The following is a 23,453-nucleotide window of genomic DNA, read 5'->3' on the forward strand; positions in this document are numbered from 1 at the left end:
CCAAAAATACCTCCAAAAAATCCATTCTTGCTTTGGCTGAAATTTGAGTTAATGATCTTTTATGCTTTTTTATTTGTATAGCATTGATAGTTATGATATGAATATGCATTAGCACATGTGGTAACGGAGAGGAATATTTTAGTCATGGTTATTTGTATTGAAAAGAAAAATGGAGGAGAGAGAAGAAGAGAGAATGTGAGAAAAAATAAATTAAAAAATAAATTTTTTATTAATTTAATTTAACTTTAATAAATATATTTTTAAGTAAAAACAATTTAAGTAATATTTTTTTTATGAAAATACAAAAGCCACTATGTCACATTCTTTAATTAGTTGAACTTTTTGTAGTTAATTTTTTGGATTAAAAACTATAATAAAAAGATAATTTAGATTCTAATAAATGGGAAAATAGTTATACTTTGAAGGTCGAATTAAATTTTTTTTATTATAATATTCAAATTTATATTATTAACACTTATAATCCTGCTTATAACTTATGGAAAATCTCAAATAAAAAAGAGTGATAGAGAACATCCATCTGATTTTGTAATATTTTTAGTTAAAATATATCATAATTTATACTTTTCAAAATTTTAGAATTCAGTGCATCTACCAGAAAATTAATCTTACTTTTAAAATTTCAAATTTCAGGTTCAACGTTGATACTATCAATTTTTTTTGCTAAATTTTTTTGTTGATATTTAAAAAAAAAACTCTCTTCATAGTCATATAATTAAAAAATTGACGTTGTAATAAACTTAAATTTAACAATGTTAATAGTTAGACTAGAATTTTGAAATTTTAAAAAGAAAGAGACTAAATTTTTAAAAATAAAAAAGGAGAAATTAAATTTTAATTTTTTGAAAGATACGAAAACTTATGAAATATTGTATTTAAATTAAGGACTTCGGCAAGAGTACCAAATTTTAGGCGGTCAGCTCCAACTTTGCATGTACCACATTCCCATTAATATAAATTCATAAGGGTGGTTTATATTTCATTCATATTTCTTAAATAAGGGTTTCCCTCCTTTGTCCTTGTTAATTATTTTAAAATAATAATGAAAATAATTTTTAATTTGATTTAAACTTAGAATGTTTTAAAAATAATATTTAAATCATTGTGGGTGCTTCGATCGTATTATTAATAGGCAAAATAAAAGAAAACCTTATTAATAGATAGTTAAAAATTAATTATAATTTCTCTCTTAATAATTTTTCTATGTATCGACTTAAAAACTAAAAGCGAAGAAAATCCCCAGTTTCAATCAATGAAAGGATGTTGGTCAATCCTCAAAACCAAACCCCCTCAATGAAATTTGATGTAGTTGTGGAGATAGTTGAGTTTACACAATTTTGTTTTAAAGCGGAGTGTTTCAAACAAACTCATCAACAATCTACTTATAACATCTTTCTCCCCAGTTAATCTTCCATATCATTTTTAATATTCTCAGACAACAATACTTTGTTGATTCAAATAATTCACAAATTTCTCAAAATCTATAATTTTGTAATTTGAGTTTAAATCAATGTAGTAAAATCATATCTTTAAATCGGTTATTCTAATAAATTTAGAAAAAATAATCGTCTTCCTTCAAGATTTTAGAGAATCCTATATAAAAAGGTTTTAGGGTAGTTAATGACAGATGAAAATGTCTTTAATTAAATGGAGTGGTGGTTAAAACTCTTATCAAACACTCATTTGGTACAGATTTGAACCGTATTACCCCATCCCCTACTCTTAAATCTTATAATCAACAATCTTAATTGTGAAGCTTATATTTATTTAGGGTGAAGCTCTTATATCTTTTATATAAAAGTTGGCTATACAACTTTTTTAGACAATTGATTATACAACTTTTAGTAAAAATAAAAGCAGATGATAACAATCAATAATGAGATTAATGTTGTGAATGGCTTTGATTATATATCTTTATCTTTGTCTTGCTAAGCATTTCTAGGCCATTCTGGTGGCCAATGTAGCTTTCTGAATTTGGCCATAACGACTGGGTTGGGTTCGGGGTGTTACAGAGGATGTGATGGTGTAGAGAAGACCAATTCACCTAGAAAGGTGAAAAGCTGGAAAGAGATAAGAGGAAAGGTTGAGGAATGACGAGGGAGAAGAAGTATTCTCAAGTTGTTGGAGAGGCCAAAATACCCATTCTTCATTGTTGGGGGGTATTTTTAGTGGAAGTCCTTTTGTTTGCTTATGCACTGTGGGCCCCATTCTGTTATGCCAGTACCAGGTTGTTACGCTTAGGTGGGATTTACTAGTCCTTAAAGGCATGTTCACAGTTGAGGAGTTTCCACATCAAAAAAGCGGGTGCCTGGTGTGTAAGGCCCCAAACCCGATCCGATGATCCGGATTCAAACCTAGGGTGTTACTACTCAAGTACATCAGAAATTCAATTCTATTCATGCAAATTACATTCAATTACAACTGTTTCATTACGACTTTTCTATGAAATATGTAAGTGTGAATCGGGTGAATATTTAATTAATATATACAGAGAATTTATTTACAACTATGATTGATTTGGTATCCTAGTATATCATAATTATTCCATGTAAAAGACTTTTGCAAAATAACTCAAACTCGAACGCACTAACAATTTGCTCTTTATGCATAATAGCCTGCCTTGCCACTCCTTAGCGTAGCCCTGGCGTTGTCCTTCCATTGCAGACCTTAAGATTCACCTGAAACATAACACGCAAAAATAAGTTCAACGAAACTTAGTGAGGAAACCACCATTTACTTAAGTCATATTTGCATGTCGCATCTAATGTTTCAAAAACCATATTGTTGCTCTTATTCTTCAACGAGCCTCTAACAAAATTTGCCCCCATTTTTGTTTCTTCACTCACATTCGTTACCATATTTCATTTATTCTTTTTTGTGCCTTAGAGACCTTACCTACATTCTCCGTTCACCAAGCCATAACTTTCTCTACTTTAGGAAGAAACTCATACACAAGTGATCAATACTTCTTTTCGAGCATGTCATGTTTATGTTCATTTTCAGAATAAATTCTCATTACCTCGCTATGTCTCTTAGAATTTTCATCTCTACACAAAATTTTAACCATATTGAATACCTTACCATAATACCTGTAGATACGTTTTGTACTTACCGTTCTCACTGTTTGCATTTATGAGTAATATGGAATATGCCTTTCACTTAGTACAGAGTCTACCACAAAGAATGTCCTTCATAGTTTATTCTTGGGAGCTTTTTCAGAACATGCCACAGGTGTACCCCATTCTGTGTGCTGCAAAAACTTTCTTTATGGAATTTTCCAAAGAGGATGTTCCTCCGAAACCTGCCTTATTCTTTACCGTGAAGGCTCTAAGTCTAGAATTCACATTTCATATCGTTCCCTTCCTTATTTGTCAAGAATTTCATTCCTTCCAAATATGTCATAGGAATCATTTCTTTCTTTCAGGGTCTGCCATAGAGGCGTTTCCTTCAAAAGATTGCCACGAGGGTCATCCCTTAGAGTGCACCACAAAAGCATCCTTCACTAGATTTGCCACGAAGGCTTTTATCTCTTAGTTTGCCATAAGGGTTTCCAATTTCTTAGATCGCCACAAAGGCTTTTGTTTTCTGATGTGGTCATGATAAGGATTCGCCTAAACTCACATTATGTGAGGTTTGCCCCTCATCATCCTAGGTCACACAAAAAACCCCATTGGGTAATAACCTTCATTTAGTTTATTTCATACGATGCCATAACCCACCAGTTATGGTCTTACACTGTATGATTCTTCCATATGGTGCCATGGACTTTTCCTTTCAAAGAATCGTGTTTAAAGTCCCAACGGACTCATTTGGACGACTCCACGAAGACAGATACAAACTCACCATCATTTAAAGAAGAATATGGGTTTTAGTTTTATGAGTTTTTTTTTTTTGAACTATTTAATTATCGTTTTATTTTATTTTGGGCGATAATTAGTATTGGGAAAATTATATTTTAGTCCTTTAAAGTGGTATGCAACACTTATGTCATGGTAAATTGTGCTTTGTGGCGTCCAATGATTGGTCCATGTGTTGAAAAAAAGTTATGCCAAATTTCTGTTAGAATTTTTAACGGGAGTGATCAAAATGAATGAACTATATAACATGAGTGTCTAAATTGTAAATTTTTTATTTTGAGTATCTAAAATAAAATATTTTATAATTGAGTGAAGAAAAAAGATAAAGAATCACTTTTGTACGGCAGGGCGCCAAAAGGCCCAAAACTAACGATTTTAAGCGGATCAAATTTGGTTTACACGGACCAAACGAAACCCCAAAAAAATAAAAGCATTTGCCGCCTTAATCTATTTTACCGCCAATTTTCAAAATTTCACCAATTACTTTAGAATAGATCTGCAGATCCCTAATATTCTTCTGCATTTCTATATCAATCAAAAACAAAATCCAATACATCCTCTTCTCCGCTACCCTTCCAGACATGGACAGCGACGAGGATTTAGAGCTAGTTTCCCCTTCCGACCACACATCTTCTCCTATTCAAGACAGAAAGTTTAAACGATTGAAGAAGCTGAAAACGGTTTCCGAGAATCCATCCCATTTTGAAGCCCTTGATTTGGATTCACCGGACGCCCAAGTTGTTGAGGAGCCGAAATTGGGATCTGGGATTGGGTCTGACTCCGGGTTCCATGGTTTTGACGAGGGAAATGAATTGAATTTTGGATTTGATGAGTTGGGTGTTGATGGAAATGGGTCGGGTTCAGTAGCTAAACGGGTGCTGGATTTTGATTCAATGACCGAGGAAGTTGATGGGACCGGTGAAGATCAGAACAAAAAGATGGAAATTAGGGATTTGGAACAGAAGCCAGACGAGAAACGGCCTAGTTCTTATGAAATGAGGAGTAAAGAAACGAAAAAGAAAAAGAGAGCGAAAGGAGTCGGCGATGGGGATATGCCCGTGTTACCTGAAAGAAGAACAGCGAAGGTAAAAATAAATATTCTCTTATTTTTTACAGTACAAATCACAATATTTAAATTCTTTGTTTCTTATAGTTCTTTGTCCGATTTTCCGTGGTTTGTTATTAATATTTTTACAGGAAAGAAGAGAACATCTTGTCCAGCTTCGTGCTGAATCTCAGAGACTGCTCCGAGGTATCTTGGAGAATAGTGATTTATTTAAACTTAGGTTTGTAACTTGAATGAGTAACAACTTTAACTCTTGAATTATATGCGACTTTGGTTAGAAACTAGAGATGCGGCATTTAAACCAGCACCGATTGTTCAAAAGCCCATATCATCAGTTTTGGAGAAGATTCGGCGGAGGAAGCTTGAGGTTTCAAAAAAGTGAGTGCTTAACTTTTTAGTTTGCCTCTATGTTGATTTGGTACTTTTGAAGTTGTTATAAATTTTTACATGCTTTGCCAATTTATAGATGGTTATGATAAGTTGTTAAATTTTCCAGGACGTATTTTGCTATTGATGATCATGATGGTAATTCAAGCAAGGATATGGAGGAGACTGGATCTGAAAATGTTGGCGAGGACGAGAGAGGCAATGATAGGGCTGTTATGGAAAGTGAGGAAACAATTGTAAAGCATGGGATTTCAGATACCTCGTGTTCTGATGAAATAAAGAATGCTGAGAATGTCTCAAGTCATGAAAATCTTTCACCACAGATTGTGAGTAATTCATATGGTATTTTAACAGTGAATTTTGTTATTGCATGTTTGAAAGTTTTATGGATTTTATAATTTTAAGGTTGCAAACAAATTTCGGGAAGGTAGTATATTTCATTTACATGTTATTACCAATCTGGTAAAGTCGGATCAGATGAGTTTTTGCATCATGTTCAGGTAAACTTGTATCTGTTCTGATGGTATCATTTCTTACATTACAGGCTGCTAGTGAGGAACCCAAACCTGCGTTTCGAGCTCCTGTAAATGATACCCAGGTTTCTTTTCACCCTCACATTTTATTGGTTGAAGAAGTAATACTTAAGGAATCTAACTGCTTGACTCTGTATATTCTAGGATCTATTTTCTGATTCCCAAACTAGTGACTCCAAAGATGAGCTTGCAGATGAGACTCCTAATAGCCCTTTAGAAGAAGTTTTGGCACCGTCCTTTCTTGCTATGAACTTAAAGCTTGACTCTGCTCCTCTTGATGACATGTGAGTCTTAGAACTTTCTATTATTTCTTTTGTGAAGGATGTCATTTGCTTGGAGTGGGCTTATAAGCATCGTTACAGTACTTGCGAGAACTCAATCTATCGGGGTTTAGCAATGGAACATGCCTAGCGTTTTCTTTAAAGAAAAGTTAGTTTTAGGGTTATCTTGGGAACTAGTTTGGAATTGCAATGAATTTGCAATATGTGAAGGCAACTTATTTTGATTATTTTCATTATACCTTGTAAAAATTAAATCAATCATTGCCCTTCACAAATTCTGTTTGATCTAAAATGTATGTTTATCACCTCGTTTCTTGTAGTTTCTCTGACGAAGAGGACAATGACAAGGAGAACATTGATCCTCATCCACATGAATCTGTTGATTTGTCTCCAGCTAATGCTGACCCTGTTAAAGCATTTGTTGATGAAGAAGCTGAAGAATCGGATGACAGTGACAATGACTTACTTCGCTTCCAAGATGATGACAATGAAGAGGATGAAGATTCTGAAGATTTAGAAGAACTTAGGGATATGATAGCAACTGGATTTGAAGAAAAGCAAAGTGATATTGATAGGCGAATGGAACTCCATCAGAAATTGCTTGACCAACAGGATGCTGCTAAAACAGCACAGTTGTTGCGGAAATGGGGTCCGAAGCAGAGAGAAACTGACCTGCTTGATGATGAAGGATTTGAGGAAGATGATGAAGAGGATGGAGACGATGAAGAGGATTTCTTTGAAAATGAAGATTCACGTCCAGTAAACTTGCGCTTGCATATAAAAAAGATAAAGGAAATGATACCACAAATGTTCACTGATAAGGACGACATGTACATATCATCTGATGACGAGGAAGTAGAAAAAAAGCTTGTTGAAAAGAGCTTGTATGAGAAAGCCGTAAGTTACCATCAATTATAAATTTGAGCATGCATAACCTTTTTGGTCTTTAAGTATGCATCTTTTATTTCTTCATTGCTCTGATTATGAGATAGGAACTGAATTAAGTGATATGGAACAGAATCAGCAAGCTGAGCTCTTGCCACCAACAAAGGATGCAAGGTCCACAGAACTCTTTGGTTATATTAAGAAGGTCAACAATATGCCTGAAACCAGAAGAAAGGCCAAAACATCATGTAAGATTATTTTCTACAAATTTTTCTCAATGAAGAAATTTGCTTTTCAGCATTTCCTGATGGTCATTACCGTTGCTCTTGATTTTGGCAGCCTTTTCTAATATGCTATTCATGGGGAAAAAAGGGAATGAGCCCTCAAAGGTAAGCTATTTTGCCATCTTTTAATTTTTAGTAGGTTTGCATTTATTGATTTGAATAAGGTGGCATTGGAGGCAACTAAGTTTTACTGTCCTTGGTAAACTTTGCAGTCATCTTTTATAGGTCGGGGATCAAATTGTTCTATTCCATCATCTACCAAGCATGGACCAGGCGTCTTACGTTCATTTGTATTTGAACGTGAAGACAACAATAGCAGCACAACCTCGATAGCAGAAAGTTCTTCCGATGTGGTAGGCTTGCTTTGGAATTGGCAATTGTTTATAATAGTAGCTAAATTCAGCTGCCATTTCATTTCCAGAAATTAGATTGCTAGAAGTATCTTTGTTTAATTGCCTTCTATTTACGAAATCTGAATGCAGATCCAAAAGGAGAACCGACCAAAGAAAAATGCTCCATCAGCCAAGTTTAGCAATTCACAGATCAAATCAAGTTCACAACCAAGAAAAGATGAGATGGAAACAAGTTCTGGAGCTCAATTATTGGAAATATTAAGGCGTTCCTCCTCAGCGCAAACAAGTGAGTGCACTGGTAAGAGATGTATTGTAGGCCAAACTGAATCCATATTTGCTGCATTCAAGCTGGAAAAGAAATCAATAGGAACTAAAAGGCCGAATGTATCTGTAAAGACTCTTTAGATCATTTAGCACCCAACATTTGATATCTCAGATGCCAAACCCTAGTTCTATGAAGTAAAACGTATTTGCATTTCTTTTCTCTAAATTCTGCCCTGTAGATAAAATGTTGGTGGTCCGGGTTTCTTATTCTGATGTCAAATAAAAGGAGATCGTAAGCATACTCTAAAAGGGTTTAAAAAAAAGGTGGCTTTATTTCAGAAAATGGGAACCGAATTCCCTTTTGATAGTGATAGATGTTACGATTACAACACAGATAAGCAAAGCTTGAGTTCAGTTGACTGTAATATGCAACAAATTCGAGGATAGGCACACATCTGGCAAAATCACAACTTTAATCAACAAGGCACTTGTCTTAGGGTGAGTTTGAATAGGTGATTGGGTGCGGTGCGTTTAATTTATTTTTTATTTTACATTACAGTATTGTTACAGTATTTAATCTCACTGCCACCGTTATTTTTATACTAACCGTAGATAAACGCACTACTTATCTAAACTCACCCTTAATAAACAAATTAAAGGAAAAGGAAAAGAAAGCTAATGAAAATAACGAATAAATTATTGATTATAGGAACTTTAATTGATTATATAAAAAATCCCTCGCGTCAATAACAGGCAAAATCTATGTCATAAAGGTGATCCTCAAGGACAAAAACTGGCATAAAATGATAAAATCAGAGGGGCTTGGACGGTTTTCTTTTATGCAGATGGGCTATGGCTTAAGACCGAATCAATCATCTCCTAAGTTTATTTGTAATTGATATAGTTGACTGGATCAGACAGGTACTGCCATGCCTTTCTTTGCCATGCTATCTAGTATATCATTCAGAGCTTGACATACCCCAACTACCTGCAAAGTCATATACCAAGATAAGTTTGAGAACTTATAAAAAAAATGGCTAAAATTAAATTGATATTCAATATTCATTGGTCATTACTTGTTGATCCCATTGTTGCAGTTCCTCTGTTTCATCTTCAAAATGTATAACCGCTTCCACCTGATGCATACCAAAATATCAAATTGATCATTGAATCCATTAAAGCAGGAATTAAACAACTTAATGTGGCAAGAAATTGAAACCTGGTCTATTGAGCCCCTCATTCTATCCTCATAAATCATTCTTGATGCTATCTTTTCAGCCTGCAAAGAATTATCAGCCAATCATCTTATCTGTAAGTACAATAAATGGATGTCCTCATAGAGAGCAAAAACCACAAGCCAAACTAGTAGGTTATATGATGGCAGCTGCTATTGTCACATAGTTGGAGGTAAAAGTAACATGAAGGCTCCTATATTAAGAGTCAGATTGCATCTTATCTCTTTTACTTAAAAAAATCAACAAATTAGTTTATGTACATTAGATCAAAGAGCAAATTGGTCTTTCTATTAAAAATTTCATTAATTTTTACTATAAAAATTCGGCATGAGGTACACATTGCATACCATATGTCATTGTCTGGTTATTCGATAGACCACGCTGGTTTTTAACTATACAAATAGATGAAATTTTTAACAAAAAAGATCAATTTGCTCTTTAATTTAATGTATAGAGATTAGTTTGCTTATTTTTTGAGTAGAAAGGTTAAAATGCAATCCAACTCTTAATATAGGGGCTTCCATGATACTTTTACCCTTAGTTGGACCAAACAGGTGTCACAAAGGAATCATACCTTATGAGGAGGAATGCCCAGCAAAGTACCCAACTCATCAAAACTACAACAAAGACAGCAGAACTTTGTTAAAAATTTACAAACTTCGAAGATAAGATGAAAATAGACAGTGTTACATTCTAACCTTATATTTGTGTAAAGTTTGCTTGCACTCAGAAGATTATGCTCTATCATGGCACAGTCCAGCACAGTGAAATTGTCAGGAAGCACTGCTTTCTGTTGGGAAGCAAAAAGGTTAAATCTAAAGACCACAGAATTCAACTTTATTATAAATTCAACATCCAGGAAAGTTGAACATTTTATAACCTCATGAGGTTTAAGTTCTTCAGCGAATGCATCAATTTCAGGTTTTCTTAAAATCCTCTCTAAATAAACCTGTCAGTTCCATTTAAATCCCCATCAAATAGACAACAATACACAAGGCTAGTGCATGCAGGTATGCACGAGAGATGGAGAACCTTTTGTAATATCGGATATATCTTTAGCTTGGAACATCGTTCATCCTGAAACGTGTACCAAACCAATAACATAATTAGACTCAGTTTCAAACAATAAAAGGAATTTCTCATATTACATTCCACATGAGAAGTGTTTACTTTGTAAAGGGTGGCAAGCACACGAGAGCGTTGAGGACCAGCAGCTGCTAAAATTGTACATGTTACAGCAGCAGACAGAGCTTCCTCCAGTGCATCCTCATCAATTATCCTGTAATAAGGGAAAACCGATAAATTTTCTATCATAATTCCTCAAACATATCTCAAAATTCAGAAAAGGAGAAATGAGATAAAAGCTAACTGATAATTGTACGTGCTATGCAAAGCATGATCATTTTTAATGTAAACACGATGTCTAGAATCAATGTACTTCTGTATATGTCAACTAATAACTGCTTCCTAAATGGAAACACAAGCAGAACTTTTAGATTAATAAAGAAGAGATACTAAAATTACGTACTCATCTCCTATTTGCCGCGTCTCAATTTGAGAGATGTCATAGTACTGCAGTGCTGCTTCCAAGAACTTCCTCTTCATATCCAAAATCCTTGCATAGCAGACCTGAAAATAAGAAAAAGAATAAAGTAAAGAACAAATGACCCCACTTCCAGCTCTAATATTACATTTATTGCCTAAAAACTGTGCCAAACCTTGTACTGTAAAATCAATACTTCATGCTGACTGTTGCTAATCAAGAATGAAGCTTTATTAATAAAAGCTTCTGCATTAACAGCATCATCATCCTATAAAATACTCAAGCAATAGTTTCAGTCAGAGCTCAAAACTAATTTCAAGTGTCAGCAATGGAATAAATAACCACATTAATCCTTGACATTCTAACTTGTCCAGACTGTCTACCATACGTATGAGCATGAGCCTGTTCAAACCTTTCCTTAATAGATATGAGAATGATTGGTTTAGGTTGGGTTAGTAAAAAAAATAGAGACGATGATTTCATATCGATGAGTTTAGAGCTACTTTATCCTTGGAACGCTTTCCTTCCCTTCCCTCTAGTGGGGAAGCAAGTGTTCACTTATCATCCTGGTGATTCCCGGAAATGCGTCAAAAATCATGCTAGCATTCAAGAAAAAGCAATTCCAAAAAGAAATTCAATACCTCAAGATATAGACGAGCAATTTGGACACATTTTGACAATCTGAATGTGTCATCAATAACCCTGAGCCAGATCACAAACATATAAGCATCATCAATAGGACCAAAAGAATACATACATGTGTATGCGTGTGTGTAGCCATCATCGAAAAATTAAATAGAATCTTACTCTCAGACCTCATTCCAGAATCTAAATCAATCCCACTTAGTATCTGCGCTGCTTTTGACCACTGCTGCTCAGATTCATACAACTCAGCAAGTTTCTCTCTAATAAACAATACCTGTACAACTCATACAAAATAAACACGCTTTTCTTAGAAAGTAAACATGAGGCATAAACACAGACACAAATACCCTTTTGCAAACAAAATGCAAGCAATTTTAAGGTAAAATAATAAATGAATACAATTTGGGAGAGCTGTAATTGATGCATTCAAGAGAGTTCTCAACCACGGAAAAGATTGAACAATGTGGTATCTAAAGGTACAAGAGTACTTCCAAATTCAATAATGTCCCTATAGCTTCCAGTAAGGAGGTAGCAATCAAATGTAAAACGAACCTGTTCTTCGAATGAAACGACACGAGGCTGAATCTGATCAAGTGTATAATGGGAAATTTCCTTTTGAGCATCTGGCTTCAGTCTCCCTAATTCATGTGCGAAAGTTTGTAAAAGCTGCCTCGAAACCATCAGCGGGACATCGTCCGATAACACTGAAGCAAACATTAATCGCCAATTAAAATCACTAAAACTAAAAAAAAGGCCCTAAATAACCAAATAAATCAAGCAAGAGTAAGGTAATTACTATGATCAATGAATTTCTTGGCTTGAACTATGTCGTTAGACGAGAAAACAGTTGATAAAATGTGTTTGTATTGCTCCATTTTTTGCCTCTGGTCTACGATCGCCAAGGCGTTTGCTAATGCACTCTCCATTGTCTAAAAATTCGAAACCCTAAGCCCTAAATTCTTTTCTTTTCTTTTTAGTTTTTCTGAGAACAGAGAGATTTAACAAAACCGATGCTTTGCTGTTTATGGCGGTTTTATTTTGATTTATGGTTTCTGCAACCGAGTCTCTGAGGTTTTTAATTGGGTAAACTGCACCAACTCTCCCCAAATTTTATTTAAAATTATATTTTTTTCACTCAACTTTCAAATGTTATCAAATTGCTACATTTTTATCCCTCGGCTAATAACTTACGTTAAAAAAATGTTGCCACCTTGAGCTATAGTTTAAAAAATATTAAAAAATCTATAAAAATAATTAAAAAAACATAATTCTTAAAAAATAAAAATATTTAAATATGTATAAATTTAAAAAATTCTTAAAATTAAAACTAAACAAATTTTAAACTAACATTTCTCGAAAATTTTTATCATATAAAAAAAATCTTAAAATTTTCAAACTAAATTCCATTTGTTTTTTGCCACACCTTCAAACACATTATCAACTTCATGTTGTTTTACCTAGAAATTGCTTTTCAAATTTGTTTTGTTAGTAATGTCCTAGCAAGTAAGTTAGTTTGAAAATTCCGTATTCCACACCTTCAATTTCTAGGCTAATAACTTTCAAACATTAATAACTTACTTCTGCTATTTTTATCAAAGCTTTAAAAGCCCTAGCAAAATACATCTCAATGCAAGATTCGTATTCCACTATTAGATCGATTGTTGCTTCTCAAGTTTTCAAGAAACAAAATCTAGACTTGTAACATTGCTTTCATTTTTTAGAATTGTAAAAACTTATATCATTGACGATTTATTTGCAAGATTTCTTCGATAATTGTGAAAAAAAGGAGAAAAAAATTAAGAAAAAACAGGGCAAGAGAGAAGGGTAAAATGTTTTATCATATTGTTTGGGTTCTTTGATAAGCTCCAATTTTTGAAATTTAAGATTTTCTTTCCTTTCAATTATAATACAAAGTACCTACTCTACTTTTCTAAACTCACCATTTATTTTTTGTAACTCCAGTTACTAGTGTTGGGGATCGACCCGATTAAGGACCGAAAAAGTAAAAATAGCAGAAGAAATTGAGAAATTGAACACACGAATTTAACGTGAAAAAACCCCTCCAAAGAGGATAAAAAAACTATAGGTAAAAATAATTTTACTATAATCGCAAAAGAATAAATAACACAAAGATGAAGATAAAAACTAAACCTCGAAACCCGAAAAATAAAGAACCCTCAAAATGTAAACACAAAATTCTCTAAAAGTGTTACGAGTTCTAACCTTTAATGGGTGTATTTTCCAATGCTAGAAAAGATTGTATTTATAGGCTAAATTCATAGGTTAAATAATAATAAAATAATCTAGACTAATCAGAGTTTGATTGAAACAAATAAATATAGTTTAATTTGAAGATTATTTCTCAAATTTGACTGAAATAGGAGTCGTACTCAACAATATAATGGGTGAGTTTTGGACGTAAGCTTGGAGTTATCGCTCGTTGACACTGATAAGAAATCATCATCGCTTTCATCGGCTAAATTAGCACTAGCTACATTTTCCTCATTACTTTCAGTAGCTCTTTTAGTTCGCAGTTTATAATAGTATGTTTTGACGTGATCTAACTTTTTACAATAGTAACACCTTTTGTCTCGCTTCTTTGATGCTACCAAAATGGAAGCTTGCCTATCTGCCTTACTATCCGAACCAAACTCATTGTCGAGTTTGGCTCTATTCAACAAATTACCCTTCACATCTTCGAACGAGAGTATGTCTCTGCCATAAATCAGGGTCTCCCTGAAAGACTTGTATGAAGGGGTTAAAGAGCACAATAATAGCATAGCCTGATCTCCATCGTTAATCTGATCCTCAACATTTTTTAAATCATTTAAAAGAGTAATGAATTGATTGATGTGATATCTAAGAACCTCACATTCGTTCTTGCGAAACATAAATAGACATTGTTTCAACACTAAATTGTTAGCTAGAGACTTAGTCGCATAAAGAGTTTCTAACCTTTTCCACAAGACGGATGAAGTTTTTTCCATCAATACCTCTTACAATACCGTATTCGCAAGGCACAACTGGATTACAAACAAGGCCTTTTCATCAAGTTCTTCTCATTCTATTTGATTTAGATTCTCAAGCTTTTTCCCTGTAATAACCTTTTTCAGGCTGGTTTGAACTAGAATTGCCATCATCCGAACTTATCACAGATTGAAATTTGTGACACCGTCGACCTTCTCAATTTCAAACCTTGTTGCTGTCATATCTGAACGGGTTGATATACTAAAATTGAACTAGCTCTGATACCACTTGTTGGGGGTCGACCCGATTAAGCAACAAACAAGTAAAAATAGCGGAAGAAATTGAGAAATTGAGAAATTGAGAAATTGAACACAAAAATTTAACGTGAAAAAACCCTTCCAAAGAGGATAAAAAAATCACGGGTAAAAATAATTTTACTATAATGGCAAAAGAATAAATAGTACAAAGATGAAGACAAAAACTAAACCTTGAAACCCGAAAAACAAAGAAACCTCAAAACATAAATACAAAATTCTCCAAAAGTGTTATGAGTTCTAATCTCTAATGGGTGTATTTTCTAAGGTTGTAAAAGAGTCTATTTATAGGCTAGATTCATAGGTCAAATAATAATAAAATAATCTAGACTAATCAGAGTTTAATTGAAACAAATAAATAGAGTTTAACTAGAAAATTATTTCTCAAATTTGATTGAAATAGGAGTCATACTCAACAACTAGATTGATTAAGTTTTTGAGTAACTTCCAGTTTTAAAACTTTGGATTTTTTAAATTGAGCTCTTCTTCTTCTTCTTCTCAAAACCCACAATTTCTTCTCTCAAATTTCAAGTCAAGGTTTTACTTCAGCTATAAATAAAACATATATATATTATTTTTAATGATTTGGGAAGAGTGGAGCCGACGCCGATCTACATGAAAAAAGAGAAAAAAAAAGTAAGGAAAGATGAAAATGAAGAGAGCGTAAAACAACAAAGTAAATAAAAAAATGAGTAGGATAAAAGTGAATGGATATTTAATGTTTTTTTTTTGTGAAAATTTAAAGACTATGATTTTTTATGAGATTAGAAGTGGAAAAATTAGCTACAAAATTCTTAGTTTTTCCTTGCTGTAATTATTTTTATATAATTAATTATTTTTTAAGATTTTTGATTTTTTTACAATTATTGTTAAAAAAATTAAAAAATATATCTAAATGGTTTTAACTATAGGTCAGGGGCCAAATAGCTATTAACCCTTTGAATTAAGATGCAATGTTACTTTTTGAGCAAAAGTTAACAATTGAGTGACAAAAACATAATAATTTGATAACGTTAATGACTATTATATGACTTTTGAAAGTTTGTGACCAAAATATAATTTTAAACAAAATTTAGGAATAGTTGGTATAATTTATCCTTTTTAATTTCATAGGCAATAATATATTCATAACACAATTCACATTGAATTAGTTATATTTTAGACAAAAAAAAATTGAAGGTCAAAACACTATTCAAATCTCTATGGTCTTAGTGCATATAAAATATAATTACTGTACTCTTATTTTTAAGAATTTAATCATTTGTTTTTTTGGATTCGGTTATTAACATCATTAATTTTTTTGGTTAAATTTTCTAGAGTGTCATTGGAATTTTTTTTTTACTTAGTATCTATGTAACAAAAAAATAAAATTATAATGGACCTAAATTTAATAGTAAATTTTAATGGTTTTAACAATTCTTAAAAATTCCCAAAAACATTTAATAGTGAATTTAAATAAAATGTTTAGACTAACTAATAACATTATAAAAATTAAGGTACCAAATTATGTCAAAAATTAGAGTAGAGAGATTTAATTTCAAATTTAAGCATAGTATAAATAACAAAATTGAAATTTGGCAATTGTTATATAATCTTAGAAAAATAAAAAGACATAAAAAGGTATTTATTTGGACAAGTGTTAGATAAGAAATGCCTTACGACATCTTGTACCTTTTAAAAAGTGAATTTGATAGTAATTTTATCATGACTCATGAATACACATATGGATTGAGACTTTAAACAATAAAAATCTAAAAAAAAGATTGAGTGAATCAAGTATGAATTTGCAAGTAGCTGAATATACCCAATTAAATTTAAAATAATAAATTAAAAAATTCGTATAGATAAACTATCCCATTAATCATATTAATTCCTATTTTGGTCATTCCAAAATTCTTTTTGTTAATTTAATCATTGCGATTAATCAAATTCATCAATTTGGCACCCGCTATTAAATCCACTATTTCATTGTTAAATCCATTTTATTTTTTCCTTTCCTTATTCTTTAATTTTTTTTCTTACTTTTTCATTATTTTTTCTTTCCATTCTCTCTCCTCTCTTTTTTCTCATCTTCTTCCTTGTTTTTTTACGTAGTTAAAATTAAACACCTGGCAGAGATGGAGGAGTGGATGTGACCTGCCAATGATGGCAGAGATGGAGTAGGAGAGAGCATGAGGTTGCCAAGGATTATCAACTCTCTTTGCTCCCTTTTTTTGTGTGAACTGTGCTGTATTTTACTTGGTCCATAAACTCACAAGTGAGATATGCATGAGGAGAAAGTTAAGAAAATAAAGAAATTTCTTGCAAAACATAAAAGTAACATCTGATCATGCTTGACGTTGCAATTCTTCATTTGTTTATATGGTAATGACCATGCCAACTGACAGTGATTAGTTAGTAAAAGAGTGGTCCAGTTTTCCTTTCATCCTGATAGCACCATGCTTGCTTAGAACAAGCTCCATGTTAAGGGTAATTTTGATATAATAATTAAATATGACTTTGGTTGAAATGATGAAGTTGGGATATTAAAAATTAGGGATAGATATCAAAATTATATATGAATTTTAATTAAATAGGTAATTTGATACATGAAATTTGATTTTGTGTAATTATACACATTAAACTTTTATTTTGTTCAAATGTATACATAAAACTTTAATTTTGATTCAGTTGTATACATTTAAATAAATGAATACATCAATTTATTTTTATATTGGAAGTATAATTATTTGTGTATGTAATATGTAAATGTAAAATGATATTATATCAATTTCTTTAAAATTTGTTACATAACTTTTTCACTACATTGTGTGATGGCTGTCAAATTTACCAAAAATAAATTCCTACACTTGAACTGAAATTAAATTAAATTTGCAGCATAGTAAGTAGGATTGACTAGACTAATCAATTTTATTATTTCCTATGACCAAGAAATTATGTGAACCTATGAAAGTAAAGAAGGGAGATTAAATCTAAATATAAAATAAATAATTAAAATTCAAATAAAAATAAATACTAGAAATAAATTGAACGCGATAAAAATAAACAAACAAAAATAAAATTAAGTAAATTGATATAACAAAAGCTCCAGTTGCAGGTACGATTTTGACTCCAGTTTCAAATAGATACTAGACAATAGATTTTCTCTTCCATAAGTCAGTTATACTGATCAAGGAATAACCTCAAACCACCAACCCTTCCGTATGAAAATTAACTTGGGAACAACCCTACTGCTAATCCTTGCTAAATGAATAACCTTGAAATTAGTTTCCACAATTTCATTCCTCAGTAGCTTTGCAAACTAAAAGGACCCAGCTTAAATCAATGACCTCAATTGCGCGATTCATTTAAACTTGATTGTTAATTCCCTTGGCGAATACAATCACTCACTCAATTGGTCCTATAAATTTGTTCTTTAGTGGACCAAACACAAAGCCCTTCTCAATTTTGATGCTAAAACAACGTTGTAAAACGATTGAATTTATCTCTTAAACCGAAGAATTAATGAATATCAAATTAAAAAATATGCGTACAATTTTGAAATCTCACAATTCTATTACCAAATTAATTATCCGCCTAAAACTAGAGTAAAGATTAAACTACTCATAATTAAACAACAAACAATAAAAATAATTAGAAGAAAATTAAAGTTGAAAATTAAAAAGAAAATTATCTCCAAAAACTGAAATCCTTGAACCAAATTCAAAGTCTATGCTCAAAACCAAAAATCAAGCCAAAAGCTTTCTTTTCTTTCTTGTTTTATACGTGACTTCATCCTTACGCTTCCCTATATAATAATAAACCCTAGATAAATTCAATTCCAAATTAAACTCTTAAAAAATAGAAAATAATAAAAGTAAGTATTAAAATAGTGTTAATGTTTAAGAAGCTTGTGCTCCACTCCAACCCCGATGCAAAATCTTCATTTTAGTACACAATTTGACTTGTTTTCCAATGAACAGGACATTATTATACCTACGTAGAAATTTACTAATAATATGTCAAAACCAATAGAATTCATGTCCAAAAATAATTGAAATGGATAACAAAATTATGTTAATTAAGCATAGTATCAAATCCTTAAGTTTTCATGCATTCATCTTTTAAGCATACTACAATCATTCAAATCAATTCAATCAAGCAATTAGGCACTGTTAAAATTTCAACCCCACATCCACTTCTTCTAAGAAGACACATCAATTCACAATTCAATTAAATGCACAAATTATCAAAATATTTCATAATTAGGCTCCATAGCATCAATTCATAGTAAATTGTAAAAGCCTTGAATTGGTTATCATAATATTTCATAATTGGGCTCCATAACACCAACATATACACAATAAAATTGTAAAGACACCAAAATTAACCAATTCAAAACCATAAACGACCTTCCGTCCCATTTTCTTGTGTTCATTTTTTTTAGAATTGAAAAGCATGTCACTAAATCTTTTTACACGAAAAAGGATGACAACTTAAGTGCCCCATTCTGGTTACTCAATTCCTCACATCTCTATATGTAAGGCCCTAAAAATAGGTCTGGTAGTTTCGGGTAAGTTTACCGAGTTTCGAGTGAAAATTAGGAGTTAATCGGGTTTATTAGTAAATTTATTATTATTATTTAGTTAGCTTAATTTCATTTAAAAACGGGAAATAATATTCTAGAAAATAAAAATATTTTTTAGAAAAATTAATTTTATAGTTTTAAATAATTTTTGGGTGAAATAAATATTTTGGGTCAAATTAGAATTGAAAAATAAATTAAAATGGGGTTTAATTGAGAGAATTTAAAATACTAATTACATAGGACCATTTTGCAAAACAAGGAAAATATTTGAGTGGTTTTATGACAAATTACCCATATTTTCGAAATTTTGGAGGGAAAGGATTATTTAGTAAAACAAGGGAATTGTAGGAGTGGCCTGATGGCAATTTCCCCAAATTTTGGAAATCAGGTGGGGGTTTTTCCATTCAAAAACACTGTAGCCTCCTCACTTCACACACAATTCTCACCCAAATTCTAAGCATTTTATCTCGTTTTTCTTTTTCTTTTTCGAAGTCCACATATCAAGGATTAGATCTCATCTTTTATTCTTTCAAAATTCTTCAGAAAAAATTTTCAAAGTTGAGAAAAAACTCATCCGAGTTCTTCAAAGATCTTGATCCAATCTTCAATATTGGTGATTCTAGATTGATTGAAGGTATTTTCTCAACTCTAAATTCATTCTAAGGTTGTTTTAATCATTATTTTCGATTTGAATTGATTAAAATGGTTTTTCAAATCTTGATCTCTTAGTTTTGAACATGAGATTCATCAATGGTGAATTCATGGTTTTGAGTTGGAATCTAAGTTTAAATGGATATTTAAGATCAAATCATGTTTATTAAGAGGTTTTTATCAAAAAACAAAAGATCTAACTCGTTTGGTTGATCAATTTTGACAAATCCCTTTTTTTTAACTAAAAATATAAGTTGATTTTCTGGAAAATTATGAAACGGTTTGTTTGATGAAATTGATACTTAGGTTTTATGTTAATAGATTAGGAATGATGTTTAGAAATGGTTTTTGGTGTAGAGAAGGTCATTTTGGGGCTGAAATTTGTGTTTCAACTAGATCGTGGGTTTTCTGTAAGGTATATTGGAGAGGCGTTTTAGATCTATGTAGTTCATGATTTTTTGATTTTCTTATTGTTAATGATAGCTTGTAACATTTATTTTACCTATATTTAAGATCCACATCGAGGAAGGGCCACTGCTAATCAGAATTGAGGTCCAAACATAGCTACTTGATACACTTTGGCTTGAGAAGCAAAGTGTGAATGTGAGTGGTTTTTAAAGGCAATTGGTAAACATGCCTATTTACATTCTGAATTGAGGTTTGGAATTATGTTTATAGTGATTCAATTGTATCTCACATGGTTTAGATTTCAAAATTGATTTTAATTTTATGAAAGCATATTTGTAAATGATTTATGGAAACTACGAATAGAGTGTTTGATATGGTTGATTTGAATTGTATTGATTAATAATTAGAGCACGGATTACTGTATATTAAAGCACTTATTGAGCTTATCCATGTTGATGTTAAAATTGCTAAGTGACATGCTTTAAATTAACTTTTTATATAATGAATTAAGTGCTTAAATATCAGTGTTTATGCCCGGTGTGTTTGGTTATATTGGCAACATTACATGGTGGATCCATTGGATATAGATGGCATGCCATGGGATTAATGAGTACTCACCACTACATGTGTTATTTGTGAGCATATAGCTCTAGGAGTATTGACTTTGCTGGAGTGAATAAGGGAGTGTTGAGTTTTTTTTCTCCAGTCAATCATTGGTGATTTCGAGGCGACATAAAGGAGTATGTGGCTACGCCCCATTAAACTGGAGTATTACATTCGATATTTGAGAGATTAGAGGTTCGTTTATCCAATGTATGATCACTTATTTATATTTTGTCATGGATTTTATTTGCCAATATAAGTGTGTGTTTGTTAAATATATTATGTTTTTATATTCCATAATAAATGTGATTTTTACTCATGGAATAACATGTGGAATTATGATGTTATGATGTTGTATTGCTGTTGGAAATTTCAGTCAATTGAATGCCATAATTAAGCATGAAAATATAATTGAAACTATGGATCATATACCTAAAATTTGATACATGATTTGTCTTGGTTTAAGTATGTCTTTGGTGTGATTTACTTAATGAATTTATTGTCATTCACTGAGCTTTTTCAGCTCACATCCTCACAGCTTTGTCAGAGTTTTTCCAGCTTTGGAGATTCGAGGAGCAAGGGCAAGGCTGGTCCAAGTTTAAGGCTACTTGGAAGTATAGATTAAGGACTTTTCTATAGATACATTAGAGGCCAATATGGCACTCAATTGGGCTAATTTGATACACTTGTAATGGATGTTTGAGGCTTACATTTGGACATTAATTTTGAGATGTTATATTTGTTTTTTTTTATGTTTGGTTTTATGGTTAAATGTTGAGTGTAGTATTGTATGTTGCTAAGTGATAACATGGTGATTGAAGCATGAAATTTTCACTAGTACATTTTAATTGTAGTTTGTCAAGGAGTGGATAGCTTTGTGACTAAGGCAAGTCCATTGTATGTTTTAATTGTTGTTTGTTAAGCATGATTTTGAATTTTTAAATTATTATACACATGTTGTTTATTAGTTGTAATTAGATTAGATAGTTATTAGTTAGAATTGAGGTGTTATAAGGTTGGGGTGTGTTTTAGGTGATTTTGTGCTGGAGAGAGTCACTTCGGTGACTAATGTGTCGCTTTGGGTTCGGGTCGGCTTGTTCCAATCGGGTTTGGAGTGTCACATTAGATGACTACTAGCTCTTCTCATAATTATCAAGATTAGTGGAGTAAGTGAATAGGTTAGAACGTCAATCAATCTTTTGATGCGAAGATAGATGAAAACCCAAGCACTTGACTCTGGGTATCGACTGGCTGTAATTCTAAAACTTTACTCATAATCTAAACAATCAATAGAGTATTTATTGATTTTTTTCATTTTTTTCAAAAAGAATTTTAAACACAAAATAAGACAAAAGATTATCTACAATAAAGAATCCTTACAGTTAAGGTGTCTCGATAAATTTAGTAAAAACCAATATCATAGAGCATTCAATTTCACACACAATTATTATCCGGAGTAATTATGTAACACCCCTAACCCGTATTCGTCGCCAAAACAAGGTTACAGAGTATTACTGAACAAACAAAATTAAACCATTCAAATCATAAATTAATACAAACATAGTCAAATTTCATTCAAATACATCCATAATGTCCTTTAATCGAGCCCTCGAGGCCCTAAAAATACTATAGAAACAATCCAGGACAAAATTGGAAACATTTGAAAATTTTAGGAAAAAGTTGAAAAAATTTGGACTGCAGAGGTCACATGGTCGTGTGGCCATGCCGTGTGACTCACACGGCTGAAACACACACCTGTGTCTCAAGCCGTGTGAACATTGAAATAGAGACACATGGTCGTGTCCCAGCCCGTGTCTGTACCCGTGTAACTCACTGACTTGGGTCACACGGCCAAGCCACACGCCCGTGTGCCAGGCTGTGTAACAGCCTAACTTGCATGCCTTGAACCTGCAGGGGACACGCGGCCATGTCACACGGCCGTGTGCTACACACAACTGAGACACATGCCCGTGTCTCAGGCCGTGTAGCCTCAAAATGAACCTTAAAACACAAGTTTACCATTTCAAATTGCTTCGACACGGTCGTATGCTAAACGGCTGAGACACATACTCGTGTCTCAGACCGTGTGGCCTCAAAATGAACCGTAAAACACAAGTTTACTATTTCAAATTGCTTGGACCTTAAGAAACTCAAATAATAACCAAAATACCAAATCAAAATGACATTAATCGAGTAAAAAATACATTAAAACCAACCTAATATGTGCCTAACTAATATACTCTCATTGGTACCACAATTATATACAACTTTACCTCAAAATACACATTAATTCAATTCATCAACTCATTCAAGCAATACCAAATCAATATACCTAACCAAGTTGCCACAATCACAACAATTTAAATATATGTAATCCACACATACTAACATAACAACTATACCTCATTCTCATACCATTTGCAAATTATTTGCACAAAATATCATTCATAACATTTATATAAGCCAAACATTAACCAAAATAGCACAAAAGCCTATACATTCCATATAATCCGAATTAAACGTTTCAAAAACTACTGAGATAAACTGGATAGTGTGACTTGAGTGCCAATCCGATCATCCAACCTTTCAAAA

General features: G+C 32.3%; 2 protein-coding genes and 1 long non-coding RNA gene across 4 annotated transcripts; 2 read left to right on the plus strand and 1 right to left on the minus strand.

The window, feature by feature from the left end:
• Window positions 1-4,384: 4,384 nt before the first annotated feature.
• Window positions 4,385-8,154, plus strand: LOC107921068 (DNA ligase 1). The gene is made up of 11 exons (XM_016850920.2): window positions 4,385-4,960; window positions 5,073-5,127; window positions 5,220-5,319; window positions 5,438-5,654; window positions 5,873-5,926; window positions 6,006-6,145; window positions 6,463-7,039; window positions 7,161-7,275; window positions 7,367-7,416; window positions 7,524-7,664; window positions 7,794-8,154. Exons 1-11 carry the CDS (start codon window positions 4,457-4,459, stop codon window positions 8,067-8,069), a joined length of 2,229 nt encoding a protein of 742 aa, XP_016706409.2. The 5' UTR covers window positions 4,385-4,456; the 3' UTR covers window positions 8,070-8,154.
• Window positions 8,155-8,607: 453 nt separating this feature from the next.
• Window positions 8,608-12,393, minus strand: LOC107921235 (COP9 signalosome complex subunit 4). Its single transcript, XM_016851114.2, has 14 exons — window positions 12,148-12,393; window positions 11,904-12,055; window positions 11,522-11,625; window positions 11,348-11,408; window positions 10,882-10,974; window positions 10,692-10,792; window positions 10,334-10,442; window positions 10,196-10,240; window positions 10,044-10,112; window positions 9,862-9,953; window positions 9,738-9,780; window positions 9,148-9,207; window positions 9,005-9,064; window positions 8,608-8,916 (listed from the first exon to the last, which is right to left on the minus strand). Exons 1-14 carry the CDS (start codon window positions 12,275-12,277, stop codon window positions 8,842-8,844), a joined length of 1,194 nt encoding a protein of 397 aa, XP_016706603.2. The 5' UTR covers window positions 12,278-12,393; the 3' UTR covers window positions 8,608-8,841.
• Window positions 12,394-19,655: 7,262 nt separating this feature from the next.
• LOC121213919 (uncharacterized) lies at window positions 19,656-21,607 on the plus strand. 2 transcript variants are annotated; one of them, XR_005909431.1, is made up of 3 exons: window positions 19,656-19,833; window positions 20,364-21,056; window positions 21,385-21,607. It is a non-coding gene; the product is annotated as an uncharacterized lncRNA (long non-coding RNA). The 2 variants fall into 2 exon arrangements; XR_005909432.1 differs by having other exon boundaries at window positions 21,400-21,607.
• Window positions 21,608-23,453: the final 1,846 nt, after the last annotated feature.

Source organism: Gossypium hirsutum, chromosome D01, assembly GCF_007990345.1.
Source record: "Gossypium hirsutum isolate 1008001.06 chromosome D01, Gossypium_hirsutum_v2.1, whole genome shotgun sequence".
NCBI classification, from domain to species: domain Eukaryota; kingdom Viridiplantae; phylum Streptophyta; class Magnoliopsida; order Malvales; family Malvaceae; genus Gossypium; species Gossypium hirsutum.

Excerpts from the sequence above, each read along its gene's own strand:
- LOC107921235 (XM_016851114.2), bottom strand. The coding sequence starts at position 12,277 with ATGGAGAGTGCATTAGCAAACGCCTTGGCGATCGTAGACCAGAGGCAA. Across the intron at positions 10,793-10,881 it reads TATTGATTTTACAGTACAAG|GTCTGCTATGCAAGGATTTT; the intron begins GTTTGGCACAGT and ends TCTTATTTTCAG. Across the intron at positions 8,917-9,004 it reads TGCAACAATGGGATCAACAA|GTAGTTGGGGTATGTCAAGC; the intron begins GTAATGACCAAT and ends ATGACTTTGCAG.
- LOC107921068 (XM_016850920.2), top strand. The coding sequence starts at position 4,457 with ATGGACAGCGACGAGGATTTAGAGCTAGTTTCCCCTTCCGACCACACA. Across the intron at positions 5,927-6,005 it reads CTCCTGTAAATGATACCCAG|GATCTATTTTCTGATTCCCA; the intron begins GTTTCTTTTCAC and ends TGTATATTCTAG. Across the intron at positions 7,665-7,793 it reads CAGAAAGTTCTTCCGATGTG|ATCCAAAAGGAGAACCGACC; the intron begins GTAGGCTTGCTT and ends ATCTGAATGCAG.